Below are 23,282 nucleotides of genomic sequence, written 5' to 3'. Positions count from 1 at the left end.
GCATGCATGCGGTGCTCTTCCATTCCTAGATATCTATACAACTCTCCGGCGTCTAATTGTCTTAAAACGCTCCCATCTACCAACTCGACATCATCACCCGTAACAGAGCACTTACCCCTCGCCAGATGTACGACCGCACACTTGTCCAACCCAAAAGACATTCCGGCATCCCGCGTGTACTCTGCTACGATGTTAAGGGCCGCCTGTAGATGATCTTCATCAGCACTATACAGCTTCAGGTCATCCATATAAAGCAGATGGGTAATCGAGTATTTTCGATCACCCGGAGGCCCCACAGAGTACCCACGAGTTTTACGGAGAGCAACAGATATAGGCAGCAGTGAGATGCAAAACAGCAGAGGGCTCAAGGAATCACCTTGGAAGACCCCTCGTTTGTACTCTACAACTCCGGTTATGTGCAATGCGTTTCCACTTCCAATGTGAAAACGCGTTCGCCAGAGCTGCATTGTACGCCGAATGCATTCCACTATTTCAGGATTGACCCCCAGGCATTTGAGGAGATATAAAATCAACTCATGAGAAGTTGAGTCAAATGCCTTGCGATAGTCGATCCAGGCCATTGACAGGTTGCGTTGATAGTAGATCGCATCTTGTGTGACACATCGATCAACTATCAAGTTCTCTTTGCAACCTGACAGGCCTCTTTTGCTGCCACGCTGTTCATATATCTGTTGCCATACAGGTTCTATCTCATGCAAAATACGGTTGTTTAAAATTTTTGTAAAAATTTTATAAACCGCATTCAAACAGGTGATAGGCCTGTAATTCTTTGGGTCAGACAAGTCACCTTTTTTTGGTATCAGTACGGTTCGCCCTTCCACGAGCCAGTCTGGAATCGGTTCGTCAGCTCTAATGTACGATGTAAATTATTATTATTATTATTTCAATTTATTATTATTATTATTATTATTATTATTATTGTTGTTGTTATTATTATTATTACTTCATTTATTCTGTAGTATGTGTACGACTTCGTACATGTGCCGCTCTACAAGGGTGTATTACGTATAAAATTTGAATTTCCCGGGATTTGTAGCACTCCGTATACATACGGTGCTGTTTGTGTACGGAGTCGTATTGTTTGTTTGCTGTACCTTAGTCACATCGTTAGTTTATTATATAGAATTATATACAATAATTTCTTACAGAGAGCTCAAAGTAAATAAACAAAGTAAAAAATAAAAGGATAACTGCAAGCAATCTACCTTAGTTCATTAACATGTGTGTGAGCACCTATAAGATTGGAGTTTACTTTTCTACAGTACTAACTTAAATCTCGCGTTGGCTGCATTTTTTACCGCAAACTATCCCCTTAAAGCTACAGTTTATGTAGCTATAATTCCAGTGCGCCCTGGCGGCCGTAAATGTAAGCTGTGAATTACTTTTTTTAACTGTAGTTGCGTATCTATAAGAGGATTACTACACATTTTTATTTTATCTAGTCTGTGGCATGTCACTTTTTACATAAAAAAAAAGTCAGGATCGAAAAATGTGAGCGCGCTATAGTATGTGCTGATAGAATTTAATAATTTCAAGTAAATAAATTGTTATAAGTGAATATAAATTAATTAATACGGTAAAATAAATTATGAATTACTGTTATAATAAACAAATTAGTGAAAAAAAGTACCGTAGAATTAATTATTAAATTTCGCAACCTCAAAAAACCGTTCTGCTTACAGTAAACACATTAGGTAGTCTGGCGCTCCGTTTGCAACGGGATTTTTGAACGGAACTTGGCGCCAGATTCTACCGAATCTGTAGATAAAATTTTATATAAATAAGCCGTATATACTCTTTGGTTTATATTGATAAACTAAATTATCAATTGGAAGCTTTTAATTTCACATAAATTTTAAGAAAATTTTAAGATTTTTTGTAGTTAAGATAATTGTAAATTCAAATTTAATACTTTAATGCTCAATAATTTAATAACAATAACAATAGTAATAATAATAATGATAAATATTAATATTACTAAATAAATTTTTTTATCTCAGGAATGTGGACAAGATAGGATCATAATAACAAATTACATTATTATTTCGGCAGAAAATTGCAGATAAAATTTAATAATTTTAAGTGAATTAAGTGTTATAATTGATTATAATTAATTAATATCAGTAAAATAAAGTTATAAATTACTTTTATAATATATCATTGGAAAAAGGAGAACCATATAATTAAATAAAATTTTGCAACTTCGAAATACCGTTCTGCTTACAGTAAACACAGTCGGTAGTCTGGCTTGATTGAACGGAACTTGGCGCCAGATTCTACCGAATCTGTGGATAATTTATTTATATGTTGCAAGCAATCCCATTGTATAAGCGATGTATGATTCTTTAGCTTTATCCTTTGAAATTCCTTTTTTACTATTCCATCGACTCCATTTAGCTTGGCCTTTCAAGTCGAACAATGCTGGACAATCTGGACAAGTTATTAATTATTATTTATTAATCTATATTATTAAGAGAATAGGCAAAATTTTGTGGCCAGTGTATTTATACAATAAAATGGGTTTTTATGGTTGAATTTGGTATCATTAGAAAGGTCTTGACCTAGAGTTGTGTCTTTTAAAGGTTTCATATTATTCTTATCAATAATCAATTTATGATGATAAGTATTTAGGCTGCATTCGAAAATGCTCTGTCTCTATATGCATAATTAAGGAATGACCTTGTATCTCGTGAACTATTGACATTTTTTAAGATTGTTCGGTGAACAAGGCCCAGTAGCGATTAACTTGCTCCTGGGGGACTCCCAAATTCAAGAGACGCACCTTTCCACCGCTAGTTCCCGCAAAATCGAACCGCCAATGGAAAATCAGCCTCTCGATCACGCCATGGATCGACCGCTTTCTTGGCTGATCGCTCCCGCTAGACATGCGCAATAGCCTTCTTCCCCAAGTCAACGAGGAAGAAGACGAACTATTATTATTATCTTTCGCTTCCAGGCTTTTAGTTGTAACAAGTCGCCATTAATTCCGCTTTGCTTTCGCTTATTGTTAATTAACCGCATTTCGCTATTTTTATAATTTAAATTGCTTAAATTAACCGCTAATAATTCACTTTAGTTTTTTACAGATAAATTGTGTTATTTGTGCACTATTTTCACCGCTTTTTTCAGTGCCGGCAGAGTGTTCAACCACGTGTCAACCAGCTTCGCTTTCGTTAACCACGCTGTATTTTTTAAATCCGCTTTTATTGAAACAATCCGCAATTGAATATATTAAATATTAAGTGTATTTATTGTAAATAAATTCTTAGTGTTAATTTTGATAATAATTTACGCGTTTTAATTGAGATATCCAGACCCAAACCTAATCACCGCTTTTCCGCTCTTTCAGCATTTTACAAAGATATAAGCTCATCCCGATGTTACACTCATCAAGACCTTTCATTTCAGTATCCAAATCATTTTTTCATTGGTTATATATATGTATATAAAAAGCGGCATGATAGCCGAACGGACTAAGTCATTATCCCGTTAGTTCGTTCGTGCATCATGTCGTGAGGCGAGGGTTCGAGCTCCGACGGTTGTTCGAATAGTTCCAACACCAACCGTCGGAGATCGCTCCGGTAGCCGACTGTACTGGCATGGGTTTTCTCTGTGGTTTCCCCATCGCCACTATTCCAACAACCGATAAAAAGGGGTGAGGAATAGGTTAAATACAGTACAGAAAGCACAAGTCGGTCCACAGCCGCATTGAGAATAGAATTATGTGCGAAATGATATGTTGATTATGAAAAGCGGAGAACATGTTGATAATAAAAAGTGGAGAATATGTTGATTATAAAAAGAGCGGAGAACATGTTGATAATAAAAGAGTTGAAAGATTGTGTTGATAATATAGAGCGGAGCATATGTTGATAATAAAGAGTTGAAAAAGACTGTATGCGGAGAAGCTGAGACAATTATAGCCTTGTAAAAACCAGAAAACGGTATACAAGTAAAACTCATAATAATAATAATATATGTATATATATAAAATATATAAAAATGCATGTGGGTACTCAAATGAAAGCTCTTGATGAGTGTAATATCGGGACGTGCTCATATCTTTAAGAACGTCAATAGTTAAAAAAAGTACAGTGCAATTTAACAAGTCATTATTTAATAAAGCAAAATTTTATTTATCCATATTGTTACTCCAAGATTGCTAGTTTATTAATAATTAATTAACATATATATAAATTTATGTAAAAATCAACTTTACTATATATATTATTAGAAGTATTCATTTAAAAATATAAAACGAGTTTATCACAAAGTTAATTTCATACATAATTTATAAATCGCATGATTTTTACACGCTTTATATTAGCTTCACTTGTATGTCAGTTTGTCAGTATGTCAGTAACTCTCCGTGGGTAATCTGCGCGCCTGCGGCCTTCCTTGGTTCTGGTAGCCGTTTCTCAGGCTCGCTCTCCGAAATCGAACTCTGATTCCCCGTATTTATAATATTTATAAATAATTATTACACGCTTTATTTTTTATTAGCTTCACTTGTATGTCAGTATGTCAGTATGTAACTCTCCGTGGGTAATTTGCGCGCCTGAATATTTTTGATAATCAACAAATAATAGTTTAAAAAAAAATAATAAATCACGCTTTTATAAATAAACCAAACTAAAAAGTAAAAAATAAATAATAGTTTAAAAAAACTAAAAACACGCTTTTTATAAAAAACCAAACTAAAAAATAAAAAATAAATTTAAATTAAGAATAGTGTTAAAAATTTCAATAAATATAAATTAATAACAGTGTAAATAAAAAAAATGTATTTTATTTTAAAAAAAGCGTGGGGTGCTTTTTAAGATATTATCAAAATGATAATCACTCTACTCATATCTGTCAATAAAATATTTATAACTATTGACACCATGCACCTCACGCTTTTTTTAAAATAAAATACATTTTTTTTATTTACACTATTATTAATTTATATTTATTGAAATTTTTAACACTATTCTTAATTTAAATTTATTTTCTATTTTTTAGTTTGGTTTTCTATAAAAAGCGTGTTTTTAGTTTTTTTAAATTATTATTTATTAGCTCACCAGTATTAACGTCACCAATCGTAGCCTGCTTAAAAAGTGCGTACAATTCTAAGAACTCATCTTTTGATGGTCGTTTGGTTAAAGATTTAAGATATTCAGCAGCTTGTTCAAATTCCTGTAAATAAAGTAAAAAAAAAAAAAAATTAAAAATTAGAGCAAAACAAACAACTTCACTTTTTTCTTTGTTTAAGAAATGTATAATAAACGTAAACGGGCTCGATTATTATGAAAATAAAGTAATATTAAATAATCCGATTACTTTTGTTTTAAAAAAAGCAACGAAATATGTAAGATTGCTGTACCATGATAAAAATTGTTAACATATTGCAATGAAAATAAATGATTAAATTACATAATTTAAATATAAATTTTTTCATAAATCGTAAACAAGGAATACCTGATCTAGCGACATTTTCCGTTAGTTCTATTATAAATAAGTGGATTAATTATTCGTGTTTGAGTTAAGTTTATTTATAATAACAGTAATACAATTAATATTAAGTAAGTAACCGACAATTCGACGTGCACGTAATGATAAATCCGAACAAAAACAGTTTCACTGTAAAAAAGTCGCGCCAAGTCCACGTTCATAAGACTATTAGGAAAAAAAAATTTTTTTTTTTCTTTAAAAAAAGATACAAAATAAAAAAATTAAAAAATCCAAGTAACCGATATGATTGTTTTTGATTTTCGGAAATTAAAAAAAATTTTATTGTAAATTTAAAAATTAAAAAAAAAATTTTAGAACGTATTTAGTGTGCGTGGTTACAAAATATTTTACTTTTAATGAAATTCGTAAAATCTATTTACTAGGACTTTAAAAAAATTGAAATAGACAATGACGCACACCAAGTACGTTCTAAAATTTTTTTTTTAATTTTTAAATTTACAATAAAATTTTTTTTAATTTCCGAAAATCAAAAACAATCATATCGGTTACTTGGATTTTTTAATTTTGTATCTTTTTTTAAAGAAAAAAAAAAATTTTTTTTTCCTAATAGTCTTATGAACGTGGACTTGGCGCGACTTTTTTTACAGTGAAACTGTTTTTGTTCGGATTTTAGTATTTTTTGTAATTATAATGAAAATTTACAATCGGTACCAACTTAAATCTCGTGTTGACTGCATTTTTTACTGCAAACTATCCCCTTGAAGCTACAGTTTATGTAGATGTAATTCCAGTGCACTCTGGCGGCCGTAAATGTAAGCTGTGAATTACTTTTTTTAACTGTAGTTGCTTATCTATAGGAGGATTACTACACATTTTTATTTTATCTAGTCTGTGGCGCTGACCTTTCTCCATAAAAAAAAAGTCAGGATCGAAATTTGTGAGCGAGCTATAGTATGTGCTGATAAAATTTAATAATTTCAAGTAAATAAATTGTTATAAGTGAATATAATTAATTAATACGGTGAAGTAAATTATGAATTACTGTTATGATAAACAAATTGAATAAAAAAAAGTACCGTAGAATTAAATAAAATTTCGCAGCCTCAAAAAACCGTTCTGCTTACAGTAAACACAGTCGGTAGTCTGGCGCTCCGTTTACAACGGTTTTGAACGGAACTTGGCGCCAGATTCTACCGAATCTGTGGATATTAATATTACTAAATAAATTTTTTTATCTCAGGAATGTGGACAAGATAGGATCATAATAACAAATTACATTATTATTTCTGCCGAAATAATAATGTAATTTGTTATTATGATCCTATCTTGTCCACATTCCTGAGATAAAAAAATTTATTTATGATAACTATGGACGATAATATTAACTATTAATATTACTATTATTTTCATCATCAATTTATTGTTACTATAATGATTATTTTCAGTATTATCTTGATTGTTACTGTTGGAATTGTCGTTATTATTATTATTATTATAATTATTATTTATTGTTATTATCATATTGTTGTTAGTCAATAACACAATTCGTCAAACTCATAATTAATATAAGTATTAATTATGTAAAGAATATCGTCTTATAAAATCTGTACCTATATCTGTACACTTCTCGAACAGAACTACTTAGACCTTGATCAGCTGACTATTATGATGAAAGCAATCCCAAACAATTTTGGCTCTTTTATAGGTATTGACTGTTGTTAATAAATAAAATTTAATTAGAAGAAAATAGTTCTTGACAGATCTTAGCAGATCTTGTATCAAAAACTAAAAGTGACTACATTCTCTCTAAAGAATATCTATAAGAAAACAATGCAAGGTATACTTGTCTAAGCTCAGTCCAGCTAAGAGCTTAATAAACAACTCTCTTAAGTTGGCGGGAGAAAATTTATTTTAAAAATTTTTTTTTTGCTAATTCGTTTGTTCGTGATTGTTCGATCAAATTTATTGTTTGTTCGTTGATCGTTTTTTTATAAATAATTTTTAAAATTTCAACTTGAAAACTGTCCCCTTGGATCTCGTTGAAGCTACAGTTTATATAAAAATAATTCCAGTGCACCCTGGTTGCCATAGATGCAAGCTATAAATCACTTTTTTTTACTGTAGTTGCGTGACTATAGGAAGGATTACTACACATCCACAGATTCGGTAGAATCTGGCGCCAAGTTCCGTTCAAATCCGTTGTAAACGGAGCGCCAGACTACCGACTGTGTTTACTGTAAGCAGAACGGTATTTCGAGGTTGCAAAATTTGATTTAATTATATGGTTCTCCTTTTTCCAAAATAATATATTATAAAAGTAATTTATACTTTATTTTACTGATATTAATTAATTATAATCAATTATAACACTTAATTCACTTAAAATTATTAAATTTTATCAGCACAAACTATAGTAAGCCCAGAAATTTCGATCCTGACTTTTTTTCGATGGGGAATATCAGCGCCACAGACTAGATAAAATAAAAATGTGTAGTAATCCTTCCTATAGACACGCAACTACAGTAAAAAGTGATTCATAGCTTGCATCTATGGCCGCCAGGGTGCACTGGAATTACATCTACATAAACTGTAGCTTTAAGGGGATAGTTTGCAGTAAAAAATGCAGTCAACACGAGATTTAAGTTGTTATCAATTGTAAATTTTCATTATAATTACAAAAAATACTAAAATCCGAACAAAAACAGTTTCACTGTAAAAAAGTCGCACCAAGTCCACGTTCATAAGACTATTAGGAAAAAAAATTTTTTTTTTCTTTACAAAAAGATACAAAATAAAAAAATTAAAAAATCCGAGTAACCGATATGATTGTTTATGATTTTCGGAAATTAAAAAAAATTTTTTTGTAAATTTAAATATTAAAAAAGACTTTTAGAACGTACTTGGTGTGCGTCATTGTGTATTTCAATTTTTTTAAAGTCCTAGTAAATAGATTTTACGAATTTCATTAAAAGTAAAATATTTTGCAACCGCGCACACTAAATACGTTCTAAAATTTTTTTTTAATTTTTAAATTTACAATAAAATTTTTTTTAATTTCCGAAAATCATAAACAATCATATCGGTTACTCGGATTTTTTAATTTTTTTATTTTGTATCTTTTTGTAAAAAAAAAAAAAATTTTTTTTCCTAATAGTTTTATGAACGTGGACTTGGTGCGACTTTTTTACAGTGAAACTGTTTTTGTTCGGATTTTTATTTTATCTAGTCTGTGGCACTGATATTCCCCATCGAAAAAAAATCAGGATCGAAATTTCTGGGCTTACTGTAGTTTGTGCTGATAAAATTTAATAATTTTAAGTGAATTAAGTGTTATAATCGATTATAATTAATTAATATCAGTGAAATAAAGTTATAAATTACTTTTATAATATATCATTGGAAAAAGGAGAACCATATAATTAAATAAAATTTTGCAACCTCGAAATACCGTTCTGCTTACAGTAAACACAGTCGGTAGTCTGGCTTGATTGAACGGAACTTGGCGCCAGATTCTACCGAATCTGTGGATGACTTAATTAGACTCGCACCTTTGACTCAATACTTGATTGGTGTATTATAATTCTGATGCCTTCGTTTCTGTTTAATCAGTTTGTTTTATTACTTGGATTTAGTAGGACTTTGACACTGGGTGCTCGCTAAGCGTACCAGTAAAGTTTACTTGCTACTTGATTGCATAAAACTCAACAGTTATTACCGCGAAGTCAGCCAAAAAGAATCTGCTCTGCACTTGTCTGTCAAAAAGCATATCAAATTTTTAATATATTTAATTTTATTCCTTAGGATATTGAACTTGTTGGATATTTAGCAATGCCTACGCTGTCGTCAGTGTGCACTGTGCGCACGCTTGCACTCTACCCGTCGTCTAGTATATATAGTTCTGTCTATCAAGGGCCTTACTAGCTATTCCCACGTGCACGTCGAATTGTCGGTTACTTACTTAATATTAATTGTATTACTGTTATAATAAATAAACTTAACTCAAACACGAATAATTAATCCACTTATTTATAATAGAACTAACGGAAAATGTCGCTAGATCAGGTATTCCTTGTTTACGATTTATGAAAAAATTTATATTTAAATTATGCAATTTAATCATTTATTTTCATTGCAATATGTTAACAATTTTTATCATGGTACAGCAATCTTACATATTTCGTTGCTTTTTTTAAAACAAAAGTTATCGGATTATTTAATATTACTTTATTTTCATAATAATCGAGCCTGTTTACGTTTATTACACATTTCTTAAACAAAGAAAAAAGTGAAGTTGTTTGTTTTGCTCTAATTTTTAATTTTTTTTTTTTTTAGATTTATTTACAGAAATTTGAACAAGCTGCTGAAGATATTAAATCTTTAACCAAACGACCATCAGACGATGAGTTGTTAGAATTGTACGCACTTTTTAAGCAGGCTACGGTTGGTGACGTTAATACTGGTGAGCTAAAAATCATGCGATTTATAAATTATGTATGAAATTAACTTTGTGATAAACTCGTTTTATATTTTTAAATGAATACTTCTAATAATAAATATAGTAAAGTTGATGTTTACATAAATTTATATACATGATAATTAATTATTAATAAACTAGCAATCTTGCAGTCACAATATGCATAAATAAAATTTTGCTTTATTAAATAATGACTTGTTAAATTGCACTGTACTTTTTTTAACTATTGACGTTCTTAAAGATATAAGCACGTCCCGATATTACACTCATCAAAAGCTTTCATTTGAATACTCACATGCATTTTTATATATTTTTCATATATACATATATATAATATATATAAATATATGAAAAAATGATGTGGATACTGAAATGAAAGCTTTTGATGAGTGTCACATCGGGATGAGCTTATATCTTAAAAAATGTCAATAGTTCACGAGATACAAGGTCATTCCTTAATTATGTATCTAGAGACAGAGCATTTTCAAATGCAGCCTAAATACTTATCATCATAAATTGATTATTGATAAGAATAATATGAAACCTTTAAAAGACACAACTCTAGATCAAGACCTTTCTAATGATACCAAATTCAACCATAAAAACCCATTTTATTGTATAAATACACTGGCCACAAAATTTTGCTTATTCTCTTAATAATATAGATTAATAAATAATAATTAATAACTTGTCCAGATCGTTCAGGAATGCTCGACTTGAAAGGCAAAGCTAAATGGGATCGATGGAATGGTAAAAAAGGAATTTTAAAGGATGAAGCTAAAAAATCATACATCGCTTATGCAATGGGATTCCTCGCAACACATAAATAAATTATTTTACTTTTACTTTACATCTTGATGTATACGTCATACTTATTATATTTCATTTAAATTCTTTTAGCAAAATCTGAGTAATTTTCTCATTCTTTATAATTTATAATGAATCTAAACTTTTTTGTAAAATTATTGAAAAATTATCTGATGTTATAAATAAAAAATTGTTTAAATATTAAAAATTTACTCAGACTTTTATTATTAAATATATTCATGACACAATTTGTTTAATTTGCGAAATTTTGTACTAAATATTTGAATAATTTAAACTCAAATATTTGCCAATGAAGAAAAAACACGTAAGTGAATTTCAAATATTTTTTTAATAGCAGATTGTTTGATTTTCACGATAAAAAATTGCAGTAAACTCTGAACGCAGATGTTAAGCAAATAGTTTTTTAAAATTATTTCAATATTTTTTTATAAAATTTTTTTAATGAATTTTAAGCTCCGTTTATCAGCAATATTATATCAGTACACTACTATCAGCGATTTTTATCTATATACTTTAATAAATCTAGAAGTATCCTCGATAATAATTATTAATAACTATAAATTGAATCAACCATTCATGTAATTATTAATTACAGGAAAAATTTCTCACGTTTAATAAGCATGCATTTAGTATATTATGGCTGAATAATAAATATGAGCATTTAAATTATAAATTACTGATAAAAAAATCCATTTAAATGATAATTCACGAGAAGAAAAAATTAATTGCTTTAATAGATATGAGTTCAATTATTTTCAACGTCGATCAAACTGAACTCAGGAAATTTTTTTCTTAGCTTCTGATGAGATATGAATTGATAATAATTGTTTTAATTAGAGTAAAATGACATCAAAATAAACGAAACTGAAGATATTTATTTATTTCTTCTTTTGGTAGCTACTTTTATCTACGTTTATGTATACACTTGTCATTATTATTATTATTATATGAAAATTAATTTAGCAGATATTTAATAATTTTAAAAATTTTGGTGATAAATAAATTGTTGCAAAAAAAATTAGGAAAAAAAATTAAAAATGCAATTTTTTGATGACATTAACGTTAGCAGTTTTGATAATTTTTTAATTTTTTTTTAACAAACAAACTTATTTTGAAAAATAATTTTAAAAAAAATTGCATTTTTTATGTTTTAAAATTTTTACATGCCAATTTTTTCTCTAATTTTTGCTTGTCACATTTTTATTATTAAAAAAAATTCTTAAAATGATTAAATATCTGGTAAATTAATGAACATTAATTTACCAGATATTTTATAATTTTAAGCATTTTTTTAACAAATAAATTATGTCGAAGAAAATGAGAAAAAAAATTGACATTTAGAAAATTAAAAAAATAAAAAATCCAATTTTTCAGAAATAATTTTTCGGAGCAAATTTATTTATTAAAAAAAATTAAAAAATTGTCAAGCGACTGCTAACTTTAATGTCATGGTAAATTAATTTTAATAATTTTTTGAAAATAGTTTTTTCGAACAAATTTGTTTGTTAAAAAAAAATTCAAAAAAATGGTCAAGTGACTGCTGACTTTAATATCATTATTATTATATATACATTATCTAAATTACAAAATAAATTTATCTTCAGTACAACTGTAATTTACAAGTACATAGGATAAACATGAAAACAATACCTCTTCTTTATTTTATCTAATTATATTTTGAATCGTCGATAATAATGAGTGCAACTCTCTTTTCTTGCAATTAGTGTTGCATTTTGCCGCGAATCGAACAGCGCAAAATATTATTATTGTTTTTATCCAATCCATTTACATACATGTGTTTATTTTTATGTGATTCAATTTAAAAATATACTTTCTGTACAAATAATTATTCATATAAATATCTAATCGAACATGCATAAAACATGACGTATAATCGTTGCTTGTAAATTTTGTATCAAACAAAGAGAGTTGTCAGAAATAGATAAGAGCTATTTAATTACTTTTTTAATTGCTAGACGTTACAACACACAAGATAAAAAAAATTTACAGTTTTTACTAAAAATTAACGCCGAGAATAGTCCCGAATTATCCGAAAAAGAAAATTACTGTGTATAAAATATAATGGAGTAAAAAAATTAACCAAGTCAAAAGTCATCATTTATTGAAATCAAGATAGCCTTTAGTCTGTGATTTAATAACATCTTTCCATGTGTGTGATAATTTTCTATGTCATTTTATAAATATTTATTAAGTTTTGTAATAATTATCATTTCAGTAAAAAGTATTTCAATCCGTTAGAAAAGTTCCTTGTAAACAGTAGGTTATACATTATATACCTATGCTCTATACCCTCTGTATATATTAGTAAGCAATAACCATGACAGGTAAGAATTTTATTCAGATTTTTTTTTAATTTTATGATAAATAAATTTATTTACTTATTTTTAGATACAGAAGCAATGAACTTGTGCCTTCCAAAACCAAAATCACCAACTTTCATTCCAAAACAAGAGCTTGTTGACGAGGTAAATTAAAACATTGAAATTACCAGATAATACTAAAATTAGACGACCTTTAATGATGATGACATTAAAGTTAGCAGTTACTTGACTATTTTTTAATTTTATTTATCAAAAAATTGTATTTTTAATTTTTTTTAATTTCTAATTTCCATTTTTTTACCATAATTTATTCGTTTAAAAAATTCTAAAAATAATCTAGTAACTGCTACTTAAATTAATTTTCATTTAATGATACTGAAATTAGCAGACATGACATTTTTTGATTTTTTGAATCTATAAAAATTATGAGAAAAAAAAATATTTTTTAAAAATTGCACTTAGAATTTTTTAAATTTTCTACAAGTCAATTTTTTTTTTTTTTAATTTTTTTCAATAAAAAAATTCTAAATATTTTCAAATGTCGACTACTTTAACTTTCAAGGCGTTTAAAAATTTATGATTTTTTTTAACAATTTAATTTCAAGAAAAAAAATACTTCTAAAAAGTTGCACGTATAATTTTTCAAATCTTCTAGATGTCAAATTTTTTTTTAATTTTTTCAATAAAAAAAAAAAAAGATTTTAGATGTCTAATTTAATTTTGATAATTAGCAGACACTTGATAAATTTTTGACTTTTTTTGAATAATAAACTAGGTCTAGAAAATTATTTTTAAAAAATTGCACTTTTTCTTGCTGTAATTTATTAATTAAAAAATTTTTTTTAATTGTCAAATGTCTTTCAATTTCAGTATCATGGTAAATTACCTAAAATCTTTTGCACGAATTTATTTTTAAATTTTATTCTATTGACATTACTTGAATTTCGAACTTTTAAAAATTGTACTTTTACGTACAATGCAATATTCTAATCATCAATTCACTATATAATATATAACAACTGCATACAGTAATATAAAAAAAAAAAACAAATCTGTTTTTAAATTTATCTTTAGAAAGAAGACGATGGTCCAGAAATAAGTAAATGGACTCCTCTGCTGATGCTAGGAGGAGCAGTTGCTTGTCTTGGATCAGCAGTTCCAGCAGGATTTAATATAGGAGTCGTAAATAATCCCGCGCCTGTAAGTATTAAAATTTTTTTTTCTTGATCAGTCTAATTAAACAAAAATAACTTGAAATTTTTCATTTATTTAGATTATAAAAGAATTTTGTAATGAAAGTATTGAAAAAAGGTTTGACATAAATCTGACAGATGGATGGCTAAGATTCACGTGGTCAGTAGTAGTGTCAATATTTTTAATTGGTGGTGTTATTGGGTCACTTATTGCGAGTGTAATTGCTGATAAGTATGGAAGACGATATGCTCTCGCAGTGGGAAATATTTTTGGTATTCTTGGTGCTGGGTGTTTTTTGCTCACACCTACACTCAATTCCGTTGAAGTTATTGTACTTGGAAGACTTCTTGTCGGTAAGTTTAATAAAAATATTCAATTATAAATGATGAAAAAGGCCATTCGGCAATCGAAATGGAAGTAGATTTCATAATAAATAGAAAAAAAAAAAAAAAAAAAAACTAATAGGGTTGAATACAAAAAAAAACCAGTGCAACAGCAAATTTCATAATTGGCATAGCGGAATAGGACATAATTTTGAGACTGCACATATGATATGGTACTAAAATTGAAGCTTATTTAAAGAGCTTTCAGATGCAATTTACATAAATTCAATAAGTTATCTCATTGAAAAGTTATTCGAGTAAGAAAGTGAAGAAATATGAATTTTTATGATTTTTAAAATTTTAAAATCCTAGCATTTCTAAATTACTTGACCGATTAAGCTCATCTTTGAACTTGCCCTGATAGCCAGCGCTTTCTCAGAAAGTAGTTGACTTCTAGCAATTACGGTTAACTTAACATCAAATCAGCGGTAATTCTTCACTCAACAACAGTTGTAAGCAAATTGATGGAAATCTACGGCCGCAACTTGAATACAAGTTAACAATCAAACTTGTAGTTAAATTTCCTTTCAACTTTACGACACAGAAAAAAAAATGTTTTTGAATCAAGTATATAATTTTGAAGAACTTCATCTTCTTGATTTGAGTAAAAAAATTCTTAAGCTAAAAAATTTTACTTGGTTTAAGTAAATTTTACTTGATTCAAGAATTTTTTGTCTTGATTCAAGACAATTGCCCTCTTCAAAATTATTTTGTTGCTTTAAGAATTTTCCTCTCGAATCAAGTTAATTTTTTTTCAGTGTACAATTTGATTGAAATACTTATACAGCAAGTTTTGATTTGAAATTAATAAGTAATAGGTAATAATAGGTAATCGCTTGCTTTGCCAACTCTTTCCCTCAAGTTTGCTTCAAATTGCGGACGTAGATTGACAGTAAGTTATAGGTAAGGTGGCTATCAGGGTGACTTCGGTATTTATCTGTAGAATGTTTAGTTTGGTGGAGATCAATTGCTAATTGTAGGCACTATCGTCCTGACAATTCATGTTATATCCCATGTAGATAGATAGATAGATAAAAAATTTATTTGGCTCTGGAACCTAAGCTCCCTCAAAGCCATCAATATTTAAATTACATTGGTTTACATAGGTTACAAGATTACTTAACTAATTAAAGGTTTACAATTAGATTTAATTTCAAATGTTATAAAATCCAAATAGATTATTTAATACAAACAAATAACTTAATTTAAAGTCATAATAATTCTACAAGAAAAAATATTGAAATACGATCCAAAATAAAGATTGCATATATATAAATACATACGTAAACAAACTTTTGAACTTTATGTATTGCACGACTCATGATGCGAAGCATCAGAGAGTGCTTTACGATCGAAAAATTTTTGTTTTCTGAATCAGTTTGATGAACTGAGTCGAAATATATCAAAATTTTGCAAAAGTTCCGTCATGAGAACCAATGCAATAGTTAGATTTCTATGAAATCTACTAAAAACAAATAAAATCAATGAATTTTTACTTATAGGGTTTTCTGGAGGCATGGCCACGACATTAGTACCAATCTATATGATCGAAATAGCATCATTGTCTCAGCGCGGAGCCGTTGGTGTATTATGTCAATTAGGAATAACCGTAGGAGTATTTTTGGGACAAGTTGCCGGCTTAGACAGCGTCCTCGGTACCAAAGAATCGTGGCATATAATGCTTGCTTCTTTTGCACCACTTTGTATCATATCTTTGTTGTCTCTGTATATTTTACCGGAAAGTCCAAAGTACTTATATATCATAAAACAAGAAAAAGAAAAAGCAACTCGTGGTCAGTAATTTATTTAAAAAATTTATTCGGTCAATTAAATACAATCCTCGAACAAGCTATAATTTGTTAGTCTTTCAGAACTCGCGCGATTTCGCAGTGTCGACGCTAGTCTCCTGTACAAGGAGATACAGACGCTTGAAAAAGAAGCTGCATTGCGTACAACTTTGGATGCCTGGTCTTTTAGCCGTATTATCAGAGATCCGTCTGTTAGACTGCCATTACTTTTAGTAGCATCAGTACAACTTGGACAACAATTGAGCGGTATCAACGCTATTTTTTATTATTCGCAAGACATATTCAAGGCTGCTAAAGTGAGTGATACTGCCAGCCAGTTAGCAGTCCTTGGGACAGGGATTATTAATATTTTTATGGCTGTGATATCTGTTCGTCTCATGTCTTCTTTTGGCAGAAGAACATTATTTTTAATAAGTTCTTATGCTAGCGCAATATGCCTTATTGTTTTGTTTATTGGATTAGCTACTATTGTAAGTATTAACGGAGATTATATGACACTGAAATTAATCGACATATTTTAATATTTTTTTATTTTTATAATAACTAAATCATTATGAAAAAATTTTAACAAAAAAATTCTGCATAAAAAATTATAATTAAATCTTAGTCAGTTAAAAAATAAATGGTTATTATTTATAAGTGGGCCATAATTAAGTGAAAAATTAACATTTTTTAATTTTTTTTTCTGCTTGTTTTTATAGCGCATTTATAATAAAAAATGTCGTAAAAGAGAAAAATAAAGATTTCGATAGCTTTTTTGCCTTTAAAAGTTGGAAAAAAATTTGGCTTCCATGTTTTTGGATAAAATTTCTATTTTATATTTTTTGATGTATATTTTTTTTTTGAAAAATACATAAAAAAAAAAAAACAAATAATTAAAAAAAAAAAAATTGATCAATTTTCTCAAGGAAAAAAAAAAAAAAGTGGCGGAGCATGAGTTGACCCCACTTGTAGATAATTACCAAAAATTCTACATAAAAAATTATAATTAAATTTTAGTCAGTTAAAAAATAAATGGTTATTATCTACAAATGGGGTCAACCCCATTTTGGGCCATAACTAGATGAAAAATTAACATTTTTTAATTTTTTTTATTCTGCTTGTTTTTACGGCGCAATTTTTATAATAAAAAAAAATAAATATCTTTTTTGACTTTAAAAGTTGGAAAAAAAAATTGGCTTTCATGTTTTTGGATAAAATTTCTATTTTATATTTTTTTGATATTTTTGATATATTTTTTTTTAAACATCAAAAAAACGAACAATTAAAAAAAAAAATAATAATAACATGGCCCAGCATGGGTTGATCCCACTTGTAAATAATTATCAAAAATTCTACATCAAAAATTATAATTAAATCTTAGTCAGTTAAAAAATAAATTAATAAATTTTATTACTTACAGGATAAAGCTGCTTTTATACCTTGGGTATGTATAATATCCGTCCAAATTTACGTACTTACATACGGAATCGGAATGGGACCGATTCCTTACTTTATTGGCTCGGAATTATTCGACGTATCACCTCGTCCAACTGCAATGGCTGTCGGCAGTATTTGTAATTGGGGTGGTAATTTTATTGTTGGATTATTATTTCCAACTATCGCAACGGCCTTAGGATCACCAACTTATTTAATATTTGTCTTTTGTATAATTGCCGTCGCTCTTTTTGTCAAGTATATAATTCCACATTTTATTTTAAAAACTTTTAATTTTTATTTACACTAATATTAATTAAATTTTATTACAGATTTTATTTACCCGAAACTCGCGGAGTAAGTACACTGGATATCAAGGCACAGTTGAGTAGAGGACTCCGCCGACAGTCAACATTAAATTCTTAGCCAAAAATGAATTTTTATTCATAATTATTAATCATGACAAATTTTTATAAAAGCTTTTATTACCGTATTTTTTTACTTCACTACAAGACAATAAATACGTTCTAATTGTTCGTAAAAACAGAAGCACAAAACGGTATGAGGACCTATCCTCATCCAGGTGGAAAATACTCCTTTGTACAAGCCAAAAAAGCCTTCTATTTTAAATATTTTGTAATATGCATCGAAATAGCTGCGATACAAGAGGCCTTTTCCGCTGGAATCTGTGCCTAAATAAAAATATCATGTTTTATATAATAAATAAAAAACTACAAGTTGGTTACGGGAAAATAAAAAAATTTTCACATTACCCTGATTGTATAGTCGTATCGATATAACGTCGAAGGGTTGCATAAAAATAGCGACACAAGTTCCACTAACAAGAGCTGAGCAAAATGTCAGTAATACTGGATTTTCACTGAAAGTCTTCCATTATAAATTACTCATTAAGATTAATATTAATGTTTTATTTATTTTTAAAAATAACTAATGGTTGAAGTTACTTTAATAGGCTTTAACCAGTCGCCAACAATACTTAGAGTCGTCAACTGAATTGCAGCACTGTTAAATATCCTGGGAGTGTTGACAAAACACTGCCTGTACAATCCAGAAATTCCAGCTTTTTGCCAATGACTTTTATAAGCTGCCCATTCACTCGTATGTTGATGTTGATAGCCCGCTGTAATTGATTTCTCAGCAGATTGTGACTGCATTTGTGTTTTTACCTAAACCGCAAAAAAATTTTTTTTTAATCTTCTATATTATTAAGAGAATAAGAAAAATTTTGTGGCCAGAGTATTTATATGATAAAATGAGTTTTTATGGTTAAATTTGGTATCGTTGGAAAAGTCTTGACCTAGAGTTGTGCCTGATCATGGTTTCATATCATTCTTATCAATAGTCAATTTATAATGACAAGTATTTAGGCTGCATTCGATAATGCTCTATCTCTAGATACATTATTAAGAAATGACCTTGTATCTCGTGAACTATTGACATTTTTAAAGATATAAGCTCATCCCGATGTTACAATTATCAAGACCTTCATTTAAGTACCCACATAATTTTTTCATATATTTATATATATGAAAAATATATCAAAATGCATGTAGGTACTCAAATGAAAGGTCTCGATGAGCGTAACATCAAAATGAGTTTATATCTTAAAAAATGTTAAAAATTAAGAAATGACTTTGTATCTCGTGAACTATTGATATTTTTATAAATATAAGCTCATCCCAATGTTACACTCATCAAGAGCTTTCATTTGAGTACCCACATCATTTTTTCATATATTTATATATATTATATATATATGTATATATGAAAAATATATAAAAATGCATGTGGGTACTAAAATGAAAGCTCTTGATGAGTGTAACATCGGAATGAGCTTATATCTCTAAAAATATCAATAGTTCTCAAGATACATAATTAAAAAATGACTTTGTATCTTGTAAACTATTGACATTTTTAAAGATATAAGCTCACCCCGACATTACACCCATCGAGACCTTTCATTTGAGTACCCACATCAATTTTTTATATATTTATATATGTTATAATATATATGTATATATGAAAAATATATAAAAATGCACGTGGGTACTCAAATGAAAGCTCTTGATGAGTGTAACATCGGGATGAGCTTATATCTTTAAAAACGTCAATAGTTAAAAAAGTACAGTGCAATTTAACAAAAGTCATTATTTAATAAAGCAAAATTTTATTTATTTATAGTTTACAAGTCACGGCAGTCACATAGTGACTGCAAGGTTGCTAGTTTAAGATTATTAAAAACTGACAAGAGTTACCATGTAAAAAGGACTCCCCAAAACGGATGCAAAGCATCCAGATATTCCGGATATCAATATTGTTCTCGATACTATTGTTTGTCCATTTTCATCAACAGTAATTCCACGAGAGCGAGCCGATTTATAGACTCCCACTTTAATTCCATTAAGTACAGCTTGAAATGCCAACGCCGATCGGATTCCTGATTGCAATCCAGCGATTCCTTCGTGTGAAGCTATCACATAAGCTGCGTGAAATGTACTTTTGTAAAGCGGTATATATGTTCCTTGGCGTAACAATTCACCCTGCATTTGAAGCCGCACTTTAATCACGTCGATCGGATTCGTGAATATTCCTGCGCCCATCGCAGCCGTCGCTCCGATTAAATATTCCACTAGTACTCTGCAACAAAATAATTAGTATAATTATTTAAGCACTTATTGAAAATTCCCGCCAAGCGCATGCGATTTATGCAATTGCACTTTTTATCTGTATTTACATACGTGTTGCATGTAACTATTTCACTGTATGATCCAATTGATATAATTACACAATGTAAATAAAAATTTTACAGTAAAATTTGTAAAATAAAACACTAAAATTTATAATACTTACGGTTTCTTTATTTCTTTTGTATTTTTAGACATTTTAAAATAACTAAATCAACTAAACATTTTTTTTTATACTCAGTATATTAAATTAAATTAATTGAGAAAGCTTACAATCGTTATTTTATAATAAAATTACAATGAAACATTTTTTATTGTTGTAATTTTTTAAATTATTCCATCAATGATAAATTATATATTTATATTTGCTAAATAAACTTTAAAACAAATAATAAAACTTGAGCCGAAATATAAATAGTGATTACGCATGTGATTTAACTCTACCCTAACTCAAATGATAAAATCACTTATTATTTATAAAAAAAAATATTAATATTATTATCATTGCTTGAAATTATTTTTCTTAAATTATTTATTGTCAAATTAGTTACTTTTACTGGTAAATTGAAATAAATAAATTAATTATTAAATACTCTTTTCTATTTCTATTATTAAATATTATAAATAATTTAATCCCTGAATAAAACTAAAGATTTATAGTAAACTAAAGTTTTTCAGTGAGTAAAGGTATACTTTTTTTAGCGATTAGCTCATCATAAAACCTCTCTAGATGTTCATAAAAACATAAACACAAGACAGTATGTGGAGCAATCCTCATCCACGTAGGAAACGTTCCTTTATATAATCCATATAATCCTTCAGTGCGACTTATTTTAATTATTGCATCTAAAAAATTTTTATACAATATTCCTTGTCCTTTAGAATCGGAACCTGTAATGTAAATAAACATTGTATATAACTATAAGCAGAAAAAAATTAAATAAAAAAAATTATTTGTTAAATCATTACCTTGATTATAAAGTCTCGTAGCGACTACATCAAAAGGTTGCATTGTCAGTGCAACCGAACTACCGCCAATAACTGCTGAGCAAAATGTTAACATCAAAGGATGTCCATTAAATATCTGAAAATTTATTATTATAATAATAATAATAATAATAATAATTATTATTATTATTATTATTATTTTATGTTTTTTTTCCAGACTACAAATTACAAATAGGAGCTTTTAATATAAACTCACACTAAAAGTTTTGAGCCAATCCCCAACTAAACTAAATGCTGTTAACTGAGTAGCAGATCCAACAAATACCCGAGGAATATTTGCGTACCATCGTTGATAAAGTCCAGCTAATCCAGCTTCTCTCCAAAGTGACTGAAACGCTGACCATTCACTTGCATGACCGTGTTGAAACCCAACAGCTATTGACGTTTCAGCTGTCTGAGCTTGTATCTGTGTCTTTACCTACAATACAATAAATAGTTAGTTTTTGTAGTATTAATTGCAGTTTCATATCACTAAATAATAACTTACCAAGTAAAATGGACTTCCTAAAACGGCACCAACGCACCCTGCTAATCCACTGACTAACGCGGTGCTCACGATATCCGTCTGTCCATCCTCGTTTACAGTGATTCCATAAGTACGCGATATTTTGTACGACCCTAATCTAATGCCATTGAGGACAACTTGAAACGCCAGAGCTGAAGCTATTCCTGACTGCAATCCTCGAATCCCTTCGTGCTTTACTATCATGTATCCGGCATGAAAGGTGTTTTTGTAATACTTTTTATAAGATCCTCGGGCTTCTAACTCTCCTTGAAGTTGAAGTCTTATTTTAATTACATCTATCGGGTTGGTGAAAATTCCAGCCCCGACTGCTGACGCCGCTCCCAAGACAAATTCTGCACCAAGTCTGAAAAATATATATACAATTTAATTATGATACTATAATTAGCCGACGTTTAAAAATATTTTACTTTTTCCATCAATTAAATTACAAGTAAAAAAATAGTTAAAAAAAATTGCACGCATAATTTTTCAAATCCTACATATGAAATTTTTTCCTTTAATTTTTTTTTTAATAATTTTTTCAAAAAAAGAAATTAATAAAATTGTCAAATTTCAGTAAATGTAATTTTTATATGAAAATTAAGTTAGCCATTTAAAAAAATATTTAAAATATGCAATTTAAAAAAAATATTTTTTACCTCTTATTTAATAAATGAAAATAAATTAAAAAATTAAAAACGTCGGCTAACTTTATTATTATAATTTTTATATTTAAATTTACTTTTTATTCCCGCGAATGACATTGCACTTAAGAGAAAAACATCAATGAAATTTCCATCATCACATGATGATTGCGTAATATTACGCTTAATACTCGTTTGTGTCTATATTCTATTATGAGCGAAGTAAGTAAACAAAATACCTAGCTAATTACCGATTTTAAATTTCAAATTCAATAATAAATTATAAAAAAAAAAGTAACTGTACTACTTACGGCTTATTTTTTATTCTCTCTGTCATTTTACTCAGTTGTTATTGTATAAATTAATAAACCACGTGTGTAGCCTGCAGATGTTGACAACTGAATAAAATATGTATTTATTGTGATGACGTACAAGATTTTTTTTGTTATTATTATTTTCTCCTCTCAATTTATTTTTATCGACATCACCAATCAAATAAT

The 23,282-nt window shown here is 28.5% G+C and overlaps 5 protein-coding genes across 13 annotated transcripts in view; 2 read left to right on the top strand and 3 right to left on the bottom strand.

Annotated features, from left to right (window-relative positions):
- LOC123261603 (acyl-CoA-binding protein homolog) overlaps window positions 1-10,954 on the top strand; it is a 20,086-nt gene extending 9,132 nt beyond the window's left edge. Inside the window, exons 1-4 of one of the 3 annotated variants that reach the window (XM_044723306.1) lie at window positions 9,018-9,285; window positions 9,513-9,537; window positions 9,820-9,934; window positions 10,646-10,954. In XM_044723306.1, coding sequence (XP_044579241.1) covers window positions 9,523-9,537; window positions 9,820-9,934; window positions 10,646-10,779 — 264 coding nt within the window. In that variant the 5' untranslated portion in view covers window positions 9,018-9,285; window positions 9,513-9,522 and the 3' untranslated portion in view covers window positions 10,780-10,954. Of the gene's footprint in view, window positions 1-9,012; window positions 9,538-9,807; window positions 9,935-10,645 lie in introns of those variants that run through there. The other 2 variants (XM_044723293.1, XM_044723299.1) reach the window with 2 other exon arrangements.
- Window positions 1-18,665, top strand: part of LOC123261515 (solute carrier family 2, facilitated glucose transporter member 3-like) — a 24,036-nt gene extending 5,371 nt beyond the window's left edge. Inside the window, exons 1-9 of one of the 5 annotated variants that reach the window (XM_044723182.1) lie at window positions 12,545-12,947; window positions 13,014-13,122; window positions 13,193-13,263; window positions 14,194-14,319; window positions 14,393-14,666; window positions 16,199-16,489; window positions 16,568-16,974; window positions 17,907-18,178; window positions 18,253-18,665. In XM_044723182.1, coding sequence (XP_044579117.1) covers window positions 13,116-13,122; window positions 13,193-13,263; window positions 14,194-14,319; window positions 14,393-14,666; window positions 16,199-16,489; window positions 16,568-16,974; window positions 17,907-18,178; window positions 18,253-18,346 — 1,542 coding nt within the window. In that variant the 5' untranslated portion in view covers window positions 12,545-12,947; window positions 13,014-13,115 and the 3' untranslated portion in view covers window positions 18,347-18,665. Of the gene's footprint in view, window positions 1-12,544; window positions 12,948-13,013; window positions 13,123-13,186; window positions 13,264-14,193; window positions 14,320-14,392; window positions 14,667-16,198; window positions 16,490-16,567; window positions 16,975-17,906; window positions 18,179-18,252 lie in introns of those variants that run through there. The other 4 variants (XM_044723173.1, XM_044723164.1, XM_044723146.1 and 1 more) reach the window with 4 other exon arrangements.
- Window positions 2,262-5,645, bottom strand: LOC123261625 (acyl-CoA-binding protein homolog). Its single transcript, XM_044723325.1, has 3 exons — window positions 5,482-5,645; window positions 5,085-5,199; window positions 2,262-2,451 (listed from the first exon to the last, which is right to left on the bottom strand). Exons 1-3 carry the CDS (start codon window positions 5,494-5,496, stop codon window positions 2,318-2,320), a joined length of 264 nt encoding a protein of 87 aa, XP_044579260.1. The 5' UTR covers window positions 5,497-5,645; the 3' UTR covers window positions 2,262-2,317.
- On the bottom strand, window positions 18,368-20,774 carry LOC123261566 (solute carrier family 25 member 35-like). The gene is made up of 4 exons (XM_044723231.1): window positions 20,197-20,774; window positions 18,886-19,107; window positions 18,694-18,808; window positions 18,368-18,612 (listed from the first exon to the last, which is right to left on the bottom strand). The coding sequence occupies exons 1-4, from the start codon at window positions 20,539-20,541 to the stop codon at window positions 18,419-18,421; spliced, it is 876 nt and encodes a 291-aa protein (XP_044579166.1). The 5' UTR covers window positions 20,542-20,774; the 3' UTR covers window positions 18,368-18,418.
- LOC123261547 (solute carrier family 25 member 35-like) lies at window positions 20,451-23,282 on the bottom strand. Of its 3 annotated transcripts, XM_044723209.1 has the most exons (6): window positions 23,094-23,282; window positions 22,121-22,502; window positions 21,830-22,051; window positions 21,595-21,709; window positions 21,319-21,516; window positions 20,451-20,578 (listed from the first exon to the last, which is right to left on the bottom strand). In XM_044723209.1, exons 1-6 carry the CDS (start codon window positions 23,117-23,119, stop codon window positions 20,571-20,573), a joined length of 951 nt encoding a protein of 316 aa, XP_044579144.1. In that variant the 5' UTR covers window positions 23,120-23,282; the 3' UTR covers window positions 20,451-20,570. The 3 variants fall into 3 exon arrangements, with proteins under 3 accessions (XP_044579144.1, XP_044579140.1, XP_044579152.1); XM_044723205.1 differs by lacking the exon at window positions 20,451-20,578 and having other exon boundaries at window positions 21,173-21,516; XM_044723217.1 differs by lacking the exons at window positions 20,451-20,578; window positions 23,094-23,282 and adding an exon at window positions 22,881-22,996 and having other exon boundaries at window positions 21,173-21,516.

This window comes from Cotesia glomerata, linkage group LG1 (genome assembly GCF_020080835.1).
Source record: "Cotesia glomerata isolate CgM1 linkage group LG1, MPM_Cglom_v2.3, whole genome shotgun sequence".
Classification (NCBI taxonomy): Eukaryota; Metazoa; Arthropoda; class Insecta; order Hymenoptera; family Braconidae; genus Cotesia; species Cotesia glomerata.
The sequence above is the reverse complement of the archived record's forward strand: the minus strand, read 5'-3'. Positions and strand labels throughout refer to the sequence as shown.

Coding starts and splice junctions, on each gene's coding strand:
- LOC123261625 (XM_044723325.1), bottom strand. Junction 2,452..5,084: donor GATTGGTGACGTTAATACTG/GTGAGCTAATAA, acceptor TAACTTGTCCAG/ATTGTCCAGCATTGTTCGAC.
- LOC123261566 (XM_044723231.1), bottom strand. CDS start 20,541: ATGGGCGCAGGAATATTCACGAATCCGATCGACGTGATTAAAGTGCGG. Junction 19,108..20,196: donor TGGGGAGTCCTTTTTACATG/GTAACTCTTGTC, acceptor TTTGCGGTTTAG/GTAAAAACACAAATGCAGTC. Junction 18,809..18,885: donor ACTGGTTAAAGCCTATTAAA/GTAACTTCAACC, acceptor TTATAATGGAAG/ACTTTCAGTGAAAATCCAGT.
- LOC123261547 (XM_044723205.1), bottom strand. CDS start 23,119: ATGACAGAGAGAATAAAAAATAAGCC. Junction 22,503..23,093: donor GAGAGAATAAAAAATAAGCC/GTAAGTAGTACA, acceptor TATATTTTTCAG/ACTTGGTGCAGAATTTGTCT. Junction 21,517..21,594: donor TACGAGACTTTATAATCAAG/GTAATGATTTAA, acceptor TTTACATTACAG/GTTCCGATTCTAAAGGACAA.